The sequence below is a fragment of the Vigna radiata genome, chromosome 8 (assembly GCF_000741045.1).
Source record: "Vigna radiata var. radiata cultivar VC1973A chromosome 8, Vradiata_ver6, whole genome shotgun sequence".
In the NCBI taxonomy this organism is placed as follows: Eukaryota; Viridiplantae; Streptophyta; class Magnoliopsida; order Fabales; family Fabaceae; genus Vigna; species Vigna radiata.
In genome coordinates this window covers 40598214-40609912 of record NC_028358.1, presented here as the reverse complement: position 1 = coordinate 40609912, position 11699 = coordinate 40598214, and the positions used below count along the sequence as shown (strand labels likewise).

At 30.9% G+C, this 11699-nt stretch overlaps 2 protein-coding genes across 2 annotated transcripts in view; both read left to right on the top strand.

The window, feature by feature from the left end:
- LOC106769808 (DNA-directed RNA polymerase III subunit rpc3) overlaps window positions 1-4781 on the top strand; it is an 8307-nt gene extending 3526 nt beyond the window's left edge. The window contains exons 8-14 of the mRNA XM_014655576.2: window positions 182-293; window positions 991-1131; window positions 1282-1319; window positions 1422-1514; window positions 3165-3248; window positions 3344-3493; window positions 4574-4781. Coding sequence (XP_014511062.1) covers window positions 182-293; window positions 991-1131; window positions 1282-1319; window positions 1422-1514; window positions 3165-3248; window positions 3344-3493; window positions 4574-4714 — 759 coding nt within the window. The 3' untranslated portion in view covers window positions 4715-4781. The remainder of the gene's footprint in view (window positions 1-181; window positions 294-990; window positions 1132-1281; window positions 1320-1421; window positions 1515-3164; window positions 3249-3343; window positions 3494-4573) is intronic.
- A 3189-nt stretch (window positions 4782-7970) lies between these two features.
- LOC106771725 (cytokinin hydroxylase) lies at window positions 7971-10235 on the top strand. Its single transcript, XM_014657729.2, has 4 exons — window positions 7971-8253; window positions 8358-8587; window positions 8798-9412; window positions 9512-10235. Exons 1-4 carry the CDS (start codon window positions 7971-7973, stop codon window positions 9935-9937), a joined length of 1554 nt encoding a protein of 517 aa, XP_014513215.1. The 3' UTR covers window positions 9938-10235.
- Window positions 10236-11699: the final 1464 nt, after the last annotated feature.

The following is an 11699-nucleotide window of genomic DNA, read 5'->3' as shown; positions in this document are numbered from 1 at the left end:
TTATATTGTTTATGTGCTCTTTGTTTTCTTTTTAATTGTTCTAATTAACGATTGTAAAGGTTTCATGGATATCATATTTATAAGCTATTGTGTTGAATTGATTGAGATAATTTTTTTAATCTTTTGTCTGCTTATTGTTGTCAGAAGCTTCCAATTAAATATTCTATGCATAATATTGTAGGCATTGATTGATAATATAAGAACTCAGCATGATGATGGAACTGCTACTGTCTTAAGTGCAGTATTGGAGGCAACAAAAACTGTAGAGAAAAAAGTGAAAATGGAGAATTCAGGTGAACCAAATTCCTTGCTTTATGATTGGGTTTTTTTTTTCACTGTTGAGAAGGAATAGAGGGAAAACACAAGATCTTTGAGGAAATTATTAAAAGGGATCTCTTGGTGAAATATACTTGATAATTTAAGTTTTTAACTTAACCCAATCTATGTAGCTGACCCAGTGTGACAAGGTTGCTGTTGTGTGTGACCTGTCTCAACTAATTCGTGTTTTTCACCTTCCTAGGATTTTGGTGGAAGTAATGAGGCCATAGATAGATGGATGGATGAACTGATGGATAAAGGCATATGGCCTAGCCTCTTTAAAGGGGTTTCTGTAGTAGTTTTGTTGTATGGTACATCTTATTCCGTTTGCTCCCTCCCTCTAGTCCTCTATTTTGTTCTTTTATTAAGGATTCCCTATCCTTCCTTCTCTTTTTTAACTGTTCTGTTGTAGATAGATGGAGGCATACGGCCTCTTAAAATGGGCTTCCCTAGTAGATATGTTGGATCATGTAGCTTGTTCCGTTGATTCTCTCTCCCTTGTTCTCTGTTTTATTCTTTTGTTAAGAAGGATTCCATACCTCGCTTCACTTTTGTAACTTTTCAGTTATAACGGATTTTTGTTTCACCATATAGAGAAAAGAAAGACGTCCATGGGACCACTGTTATCTCATGGTTATGTATTGATTTATGCCGTGTCATCCTATGTTTCAGTTCCCCTGTCACTGGATACAATTACTGCAGAGGTGATGAAGACTGATACAGGACGAACGATGACTATAGATCGTATCAGAGCTTCCCTTAGCCTGTTGGGCTGTTCACAGAGGATGATTGTAGATGATGCATATAGTATTGGTAAAGTTGATATTTTCCTCATGGAGGACTACTTCTGATATAAAACATCTATCATTTTATTTTCTTATTTGCTAATGTTGAAGAACTCTTTCAATGTCCTGGTTTATGATTCCTTTAGTGGTTTGTAATTCAGAATTCTTCCCTTTTCAGATTTGAAGAAAATTATTGAGCGGGCTCAAAATGAAGAGGTTTTAATCTTTGTGTTGTTTAGTAATTGCACTACACACACATGCAGACACATACATATTTTGGTTGTGTAAAACTGTCTAATTTTATGTTCCGTATTGCAGGTTGAGTCAATTGTGTTGAAAAGGTATGGAAGGGATGCGTACAGAATGTTCAGGCTACTGTCAAAGGATGGTTGTTTTCATGACACCGATAAGGTGATTTACTCATTAATGAAGTTAAAATTAAATTTGCTAATAAATGTAGTGATTCTGTCAGTCTTCTTTCATTGATGTTGACAGTTTGAGATTTTAGTCCAATTAACTTGATGCTTTGGATTATAGTTCACTGCAGTAACCCCATGTGAGTTTTAAAGTTTGAACTGAGTAATTACATTTAAGGCTGTTTGAAATATTATAAATGTTCTCACAGCAATCTCTAAATATTTTATATCTTCATTTGTGTTATTTAAAAATTATATTAGTGTACACATATACCTTTAGTTTTAAAAATTGCTCTATTATGTAATGGATTATGGTACTGTACCCATATTAGTGCAATATGGATGGAGGATCAAACCTCCCACGTCAACATTTCGCACCTAGTGTCAGAATTTCTCCCTTTGGTTATTTCATTTATTCCGCTCATTTCTTTAAATAATACATACCCATTGATAGTAATGAAGATAAAATAATTCTATTTCCTAATTTATTTAATCAAAGTTAGGAAAGCTAATAATATACTACCATGAATAAGCAGATATTTATTCCTAATATATACAATGTATGTCAGCAAACAAAGTAATAACAGAATCCCCTTATTGACATCCCCTTCAAATTGAGGTGGCTGATAAAAAAAATTAATTTACAATATTTACTTATAAGAGCCTAACAGATCGGAACAGTAATTATCATATCATTGACAAGATAAGAAGATCAATTCCATTGTTCATACGATGAATGAACAAGGAGGAGTCATATAGGCTTTAGTAAAAGAAAAACCAAGGACTGTAGAATGGAACTTTTCAACCTTTCAAACCATGCATGAGGAGCTTGTAGGTATCCCTACAATAACGTTTGCTCTTTCATAGATAAAAGGAGAACAAACCCAAAGGACAAGTCATGTAAATATCTTTGTCCAAATCACTATAAAAAGTTGCTATATAGGTTATGTAATCAGCTCAGGTTGGGCCTCGGGTACAGTAGAAGACTCATCAAGATGACCCAAGAATCTTTTCCCTTTCACAAACATTTGGAATTAAAATGACCAGGCGGGATCATTTTTCCTGTTAAAGCGAACCATAAAATTTTCAGTAGCCACAAGACAATAACCGAGAAAAAAGAGAGAAACTCCCATGAACTAGAATCATCGAGCATGAAACCCACAGGAACTAGGAGCCATCAAGAAGACAAGAGTGACTATCTCGCTGAAGGAAACCGGGGATGATTCCATGTCAAAAATTTTCTCTTTGATGATTTCCTTCATTCTATGTCTATATATATTGCATACCCATTGACATTAATTAAGACTCTAATTCTATTTCCTTATTTAATCAAAATCGGGAAAGCTAAAATTCTATAATGAATAAGAAAATATTCATTAAAATAAAAGAGATTCCATTATTGACACAAATAACCAATTATCTCATACAAAAGCTGTTAGATTAGGATCTGTAATAACTTCATCTACGTTGACAGTCTTCCGTGATGCTTCGCATATACGGAAATCCAATGAAATATTTATAAACTGATGTTTTCTGCCAGGAATTACGTAATCCTTCTTTTTTTTCAAATCTAATAATAAATAAATTCGATGGACTCATTCTGTAGTGTTGTTGTGACCTTTAAGTGCTTCTGTTTATTTTGTAGATAGCAGCATCTACTCTGGTTGAGAAAAAGGAGGCTCCAAAGTTGCTATATAGGTTATGGAAGGACAATTACTTGTATATGGAGGTGGTCTATCTATTCAATATTTATAAACATTTTAGAAATCAGTTTACCTTTGTGTCTTGATATTTCATCTTTTCACAACTTAATCATTCTTACAGAAAGTAGTTGCGACGGGAGTGAAGCAAACAACTATTTTGATGTGGAAAGTCAGTAAACCTCTGCTTTGGGAACATGTACTGGATGAGATGTACCACGCTGCCTTAAATTTGAGCTTAAGAATGGCTTTTGAGCAGGAAAAGGATGAAGAGGTTAGTACATCTAAAGTTGTTCATAAATTGATTGACCTCCATTGAATAAAAATGTTAATAAGATTAGGTTATAATATCTTAAGCAAGTGTCGTTTTTGTGTAAACCTCGTTTTGAGACGAATGTGGTTGTTGTAGTTTCCCATCCTCCATAGATTTTTTTTAAGGAGTTTTTCATCTCTGTTTTTATTCCTAATATAGTTGATATTTGTATTGATTTACAATCATCACTGTATTTTTGTCGGTCATCAATGTCTTGCAAAATTATTGAAAAAAAATCATAGCTGAGTTAATAAAATGTTATATTCAAGTAATGATAATGATCCTATTATCTGCAAAAAGGGATACATTAAGGACGTGTGAGATAGCTGTGAAATTAACATATAATAAACATCGAAAAATTATCGTAAGTTAAATTGTTAGAAACATGAAATCAGCTTTTTAATTTTCTTTTTTAAATTTAAACAAACGTCCCCCAAAACCATCAATAACTCTCCAAAAACAATTTTTTATTTCCTCCAACACCAGCTAAAAAATCAACAACTTAAATTATTCCAACATACTGAGACTGTTGAAGTTAAGTCGTCAAGTTTCTGATATGTAGACTATACAGATTTGTCGTCTATTTTAAAGCATACATATATTACAACTTAACTAATAATCATGTCTTTGTAAAAATCTTTTAGGTGCAAATGGCTATAAAGTTTGCATTGTACATTGTTTTTGCCCATTATCAAATATTCCAGTCTGAAGTAATAGTTATGGAGTCTACCTTCGATTACTATTAGAAAAGGGCAGTGTTCAGTAAGTAGTTTTAGGTGCTATAATTCATTATCTGAGCTGTTGCCAATTTCCATGGACTTGGCATAATGACAGTTGTCAACTGAGAATAGAGTTCCCCCCATTTTTTCACTTCGTCTGATACTCGGAAACAAAATATATAGTGTAGTTGGTACTTTTTAGTGCTAATGGCATGTTGTTGTACAACAAGCAATGCTTTGCATTTTGACTACATTTTGCTGCGTTAAGTTTAATATATATGTTGCTTGGTTTGCACTGAAGTGTTCTTGCTACTTGTTTCAGCTTTTAAATGTTCCTAGAGTCAAGCTTAACGAGGCAGGACCACTGCAGAAGAAATACAAACGGCTAGTAAGGGTCTGGCGTCTCCTGGGGTCATCATTGACGAAGCTCGATGAAGCTCTCATGCTTTTCCATGATTTCTGAATACAAATTTTTGGGATAATTATAATATTTTACTTTTTTATAAAAAGAATGACAAATTTTAACTGTTCCTAACAGCCAGAAACTTCACTTTCACTGCCGTTAACAAACTGGCAGATACTTGCATATAGAAAACACAACTTTTATTTTAATCAACACGTATTAGACGGTAACATCATACAAATTAAGTATAGAAGTATTCAAATTTACGGTTAATTTTTTTTTTTTTTTTTACAGTCCAAAACCATCTGGGTGAAGAAAATCTACATGACACTTTTTTTGATAATATGCACAGAAATATAAATAAGTTTTTGTGGCCCGTGTTACAGATAGATAGATAGATAGATACAGATATTTCCTACTACGTTGATTTATTTATTTATTTTCATTAAAACTAAAGTATGTTTAGTTTTGAATTATAGCATGTATTGTTATGAGAAGTATCATGTAATCTTTCAAAATATTTTACATTTATGTTTCTTTTACCTGTTTTACGTATATCCTTTTTACGAAAAATATACTTATTTATTTTATTAAATATACTCATCAAAGAAATTTCAATATAAATTATATGCTGATGTTAAAATAAATTGTTCATTAAATATTTAATCACTTTGTCTCAAAATAATTTTTATATAGATTTAATAATAAATTTTAAAATGAAAATGTCAAAACTATAATTATGTTAAAAATAATTCATCTGATACTATTACTTCACAAAAACAGACACACAAAATCAATGATAAATTGATAGTCAAACAAACAAGAAGATATAGTGATCTGTTAACAAACCACTATTCTATCACATTATGTAATATACCGTCTTATCTAATTGAGACATTTTTTTTAATACTTTAAATTAATTTTCATTTCTCTATTACATTATAATTTATTCCATAATTAAAGTTTTTAAGTTTTTTTAAAATAAAATATCATAATAAATTAATAATTTTAAAAGATGGATTAATTCGTGTACTTCAATAGTTTTGTTTTTTTTTTGTTTTTTTTTTTTTAAAGATATGAAGGATGGGATGATGCACGTTTAAAATGTTTTGAAATAGGCAGTGGTTATAATTCCCGTTGAAAACGTTTATACCTAAGCCTGAGCACTAACAGGCCTCGCGTCTATTTCTTTTTTGATTTAGACAATTTTAATTCACCTTTACCAAATTATTGTGAAAAAAAAAAACCTTTATTTTCAGCAAAATATTTAATACAGTTATGTATGCACAGCTTAAACTTGGAGTAATTATTAAACCCAAATATTATAAATTTATTATAATAATATTTCAATTTTAAATTATATCTTGTTCGTTTATACTTTTTTATTTGCAAATTCATTGAATTTAATTTTCGTTCCCTTTTGCAAGAAATTATTCTGAACATCCACAGTGTTTTGTCCAGTTCATCAATTAAAAAATACTTTTATTTTTGGAAAAGAACAAAGTCATTTATTTCTCCAGTAATACATACATAAGAAATTCATTATTAAAAAATTATCACACAACATTTATAAACAAGTGTTTATTATTTGCCACAATAATATTTTCTTTGATTTAAAATAAACTACGACTTTCTCCTCCGCCCATCTTACCAAACATGTTTTAAATCCCATCCATATATCTTTTGGATTATCATTTTGTACTTTGCCGTTATCCCTCTTTTGTCGCTGTCTATTAAAAAAGGTATTTTTTAATCTAATTTTACATTTAAATAAACCGGTTAATTAAAATTTAATTATTTTGTACGTTTTATTGATTATTTAAAATATTTCTTTTATTCAAGTTCTTTTTATTTAATTTTTGTTATTAATGGAATGATATAATTATTTTTATTTTTTCGTTTTTAATTTTAAGTCGTCGATTAGTTATTTTCCTATTTTCTTTTAATTCATCAGTCAATTCATTATTTTATTTTTCAATTTCAAGATGGAAAGACGGATATATTATCCTACTTATAACAAAATCAAATAATAAGTATTCAAATAATTTTTATTATTTACATCCAACATAATGAAATTTCATTTAAAAGTATTCAAAATTTATAAAATAGTTAAAATATGTGTTTACTCAATGCAATAGACATATTATAAAACTAATAGACATATTATAGAATTAATAGATATATTATAGAACGCTACTCAATAAAATACATTAAACTTCTTTATATTAGAACTGTCTAAAATACATTATTTCAAAAATATTCAAATATTTATACATTAACAACAATCATAACATGCAATTTTAATACTATAATTATTATTTATGAAAAGATATTGCTTTATTATTATTATTATTATTTATTTGAGATAAATATTATTTCAATAACATAATTTGATATTATAATGGTAAATGATCTTTATTAATCTTGTACATATAGTTATTATTTTTTAAGAAATACTCATTTTATCTCTTACTTATTTCTTTTATTCATAAAATCTTAACTCTCTTATGATTTAACAAAACGTAATTAAGTTTATAATATATATATTTTCAAGGAAAGATGTTGATCAATTTATTCTAAATCACTAACCATTATTTCTTTTATATTTGATTTTTCTATGAAAGTTTAGAAAGTCCCTTTTTTGTGTGTGTAAAATAACTTTACATGAAGTAAAGCTTCAAAAAGACTTTTAAAAATATTTTTTTTAAAACAATTACCTCTAGTAGTGTAAATTATTGAAAAATTAAAGAATATTAATTTTACTATTTATTAAAATTTAATATTGTGAATAAATATATTAGACGTAAAATAAATTATTAAAAAATTAAAATTTTTTAAAATAAATACATAATAAGTTGGCATTATTTTTCTAGTTCATGTTTCTCTTGTAGCAGTGCAAAAAAAAGAGTGTGATGCTCTCGATGGCTGTAATGTATATATTTGAACTTATTATGTTAACCGCGGATTCGCAAAACATGTACTACGTTTGGCTTCTTTATGGCGAAACACGGTGACGGTGAAGACCTGATCTTTGTTGCTTTTGCATATCGCGTTGACTACAAACATGGACGACAAAGATTGTGTTTTTCTCACACTTTCTTAGTCACAACTTTTCACTTCTAAACATAATTAAGCTCTGTGGACCCAAAAAGGGAAAATATTCAAACATGTCGCGAGGGTCAAAAAGTCAACCCGTATCGTAGTCAAAAGCCACCATTCAAAACCTTCTTATATAAATACAGACTTATATTACTATCTTATACCCACAACACAACCATAATCTTACAAGTTGAAGTATTAAAACACAGAGAGAGAGATGGAGTTTGTAGGTCTATACGGGGTTCTTCTTGCCTTCTATGTCGTACTTTGTCTCTTCTTGTTCTTCATACTAACTTTTTCTTGGTGGGTTTTCCCTAACCAAAAACTTAAGATGCTTAAGAAATGTGGGTTGGAAGGGCCAACCCCAAGTTTTCCACTTGGGAACATTGAGGAGATGAAAAGAAAGAGTATTATTAAATCTTCAGTTGTTTCCTCAAATCTCCCACACGATATACACTCTTACGTTTTCCCTTACTTCTCTACCTGGCAGAAGTCACATGGTAGGTTTCCCATCTCATGTATATTCATCTTCATAATAACTCACATCGGTCATGATGCACATGGAGGTGTTGCTAAGTATGCATTTTACTTTTTGTTTGTGTAGGTAAAGTTTTTGTGTACTGGTTGGGCACGGAGCCGTTTTTGTACATTGCAGAGCCAGAGTTTTTGAAGAAAATGTCGACAGTGGTGTTGGCCAAAAGATGGGGCAAGCCAAGTGTGTTCAGAAATGACAGAGACCCCATGTTTGGGAGTGGTTTGGTCATGGTTGAGGGAAACGAATGGGTTCGTCACAGGCACATTGTTGCTCCCGCATTCAATCCCATTAACTTGAAGGTATCTATCTATCCATTAATTACATTACATTTAATTTCATTTTGGATTTTCTTCGATCTGCATCCAACCATGACAAACGTGGTGCATGTATGAAAAAAAATAATTACATTGAATCCGGTTCACATTGGAGTGGTTTTGATGTTAGTTAATGATCATATATAAGCATACGTCTGATTAGTTTTGCATTATCCTGTGTTATGTGATATCTAGGGAATGGCCAACATGATGGTTGAATCTACGAATCAAATGGTAGACAGATGGTTTACCCAAATAAACTCTGGGAACCCCGAAATCGACGTGGAAAGTGAGATTATAGCAACAGCTGGGGAGATCATAGCAAGAACAAGTTTTGGAATGAAAGATGACAATGCAAGAGATGTTTTCGACAAATTAAGAGCATTGCAAATGACCCTTTTTAAGACCAATCGATACGTAGGTGTTCCCTTTGGGAAGTATTTCAACGTAAAGAAAACATTAGAGGCGAAGAAACTCGGGAAAGAAATCGACGAACTCTTGTTGTCGATCATAGAATCTAGGAAGAAGTCGGGGANGAAAAATGGTCAGCAAGATCTGTTAGGTCTGTTGCTGCAAGAAAATCATGAGGTTGATGGAAGCTCAGGGAAGACGTTAACTTCGCGAGAAGTTGTTGACGAATGCAAGACCTTCTTCTTCGGAGGTCATGAAACCACAGCACTTGCCATCACGTGGACCTTGCTGCTTCTAGCCATGCACCCAGATTGGCAAAACCAGTTGAGAGATGAGATACGAGAGGTGGTGGGGAACACTGAAGAACTTGATATTTCTATGCTGGCTGGTTTAAAGAAGGTACGTTGTTTGATGTTTTTATAAGATTTGTCCGTTGATATTTGTTGTGGTATGATCCGTAGATTAGTGAACTAAAAAGGTGTTTGACGAAACATGCAGATGAAATGGGTTATGAATGAAGTTCTAAGACTGTACCCACCAGCACCAAATGTGCAAAGGCAAGCAAGAGAAGACATAAAAGTTGATGATGTAACAGTGCCTAATGGAACGAACATGTGGATAGATGTGGTGGCGATGCACCATGATCCTGAACTGTGGGGAAATGATGCGAATGAGTTCAGACCAGAGAGGTTCATGAATGATGTGAATGGTGGATGCAAGCACAAGATGGGTTATTTGCCTTTTGGTTTTGGAGGGAGAATGTGTGTTGGTAGAAATCTTACCTTTATGGAGTACAAGATCGTTTTAACCCTTCTTCTCTCTAGGTTTAGTTTTAAGGTTTCCCCTGATTACAAACATTCACCAGCTATTATGCTCTCCCTCAGGCCTAGTCATGGACTTCCACTCATACTTGAGCCCCTTTAGACAATTTAACCCAATTTTTGTTGACTCTCCTAGTCATAGTTCTTTACATATTCAGCCTCGTAGATATTAAAAATTCAGGATTAGGGGATTGTAGATCAGCTCAATTTTACAGACATGAGATGGGTTTGTCAATGTTGGAAAACACTGTAAGATATGTTTTCATCTATGTGAAGTTTTCATCAATTTCACTCCCTCTGCTTTGTAGATTCAATTTATTTATGTCTTAAGTTGAACAATATTTGAGGATTACAAGCATCTATCATATCACTCCACCACCATGATTCAGTATTAGTAATACTCTCTTCTTTTAAAAATCTTCATGATCTTACTTAGATTCTACAATATCTTTCCGTAAATCATGTGTTTCTGTTCCTAAGCTCCATTGTCATTTTAAAGTGATAAATTAAATACCCTGATTTCTTGGATCCATACCAAATTTTAGCTTGGTGTTAGCTATGACTTTACAATCTAGTTCATCAAACATTCCGGAGTAATGGGAAAAAATGTCTAAACATATAGATTCTCGTAGTTCAAAAGCATAAATAAGGACTATGTTTCTTAATTTAGAATTCGCAGCCCATTTTTACTGTAGATTAACTTCCCTTGTTTTGATTTTCCTTATTGATTAAAAAAATATGAAGAAGAAAGTAAAATACTAAAAAAGACTTGTCGATTACTTCAATTGGTTTAATCCTAAAGCGAAACCTGGACTCCCCTACAATTTCTCTTAATTTGAAGGAACAACAAAAATGAGAGTAAGAGTGGAGAAGAATTGTGTTCGGTGAAATTAGAAAAAAATTCATCTAATTATTTTGTGCACCCATCATATACCAAACACATTCATGATTTCCATAATGTAATGTTGAAATTTTTGTATGAATTTTGTTGTTATGATTTATTTCACAAACCATCATGAAATCATTGTATCACCACATATGAAGAAGTATCTGTTTCTGATCAAACATTATAAGGATATGATAAATAACTTACATTTGCATAATTTATTAGATTTGATTTTGAATAATTTGTATAAAATAAACACATATTCAATTACCTTTAAGATAACAAAGTATATGTTTTATTTCAATTCAATGTCTTCTTGTAAATGAAAAACTATAATTAACAAGATACATTAATGCTCATATAACAGTAAGATATGATACTTATCAAGCAAGAAAATATCATTTTCATTGGAGTGCATAATGGGTGTAACTTGATTATATAGAACCTTTTAAGTATCCTTGTTATATAAGCCTTTTGATGTAAAAAAACACATTTATTTAAATGCATAATTTGTAATATGAAACAAAATTTAGTCTTTCCAAAATCCTTCATCTCAAATTATTTCTTTAAACAAATCTATTGTATTTGTGAGCTCATTAAGAGTTTGATTGATGTTTATGTCATCTATATAAATAAAAATTATATGACAAATTCATTTTTTTTTATCTTTTCATATAAATATAAGAACAAATAAAATCAATTTTATACCTTTCTTTTAACAAGTACTCACTAAGAAGGTTATACCGCGTATGTCCCGATTGCTTTAATCCATAAAAAGGATTTGTTCGATTTTATTAAATAATTATCTTTAGAATTTACATTGTTAGACAAATTAATAATTCTAAAGTGAACTATATGAATAGAAAGTTTAAACTATATATACCACATGAACTATATCGATTTTGGAATTGGTATAAAAAAACCATTTAAATGATATAAAACTAGTTTTCTACACCACACCAGTGAATATTATCAATTT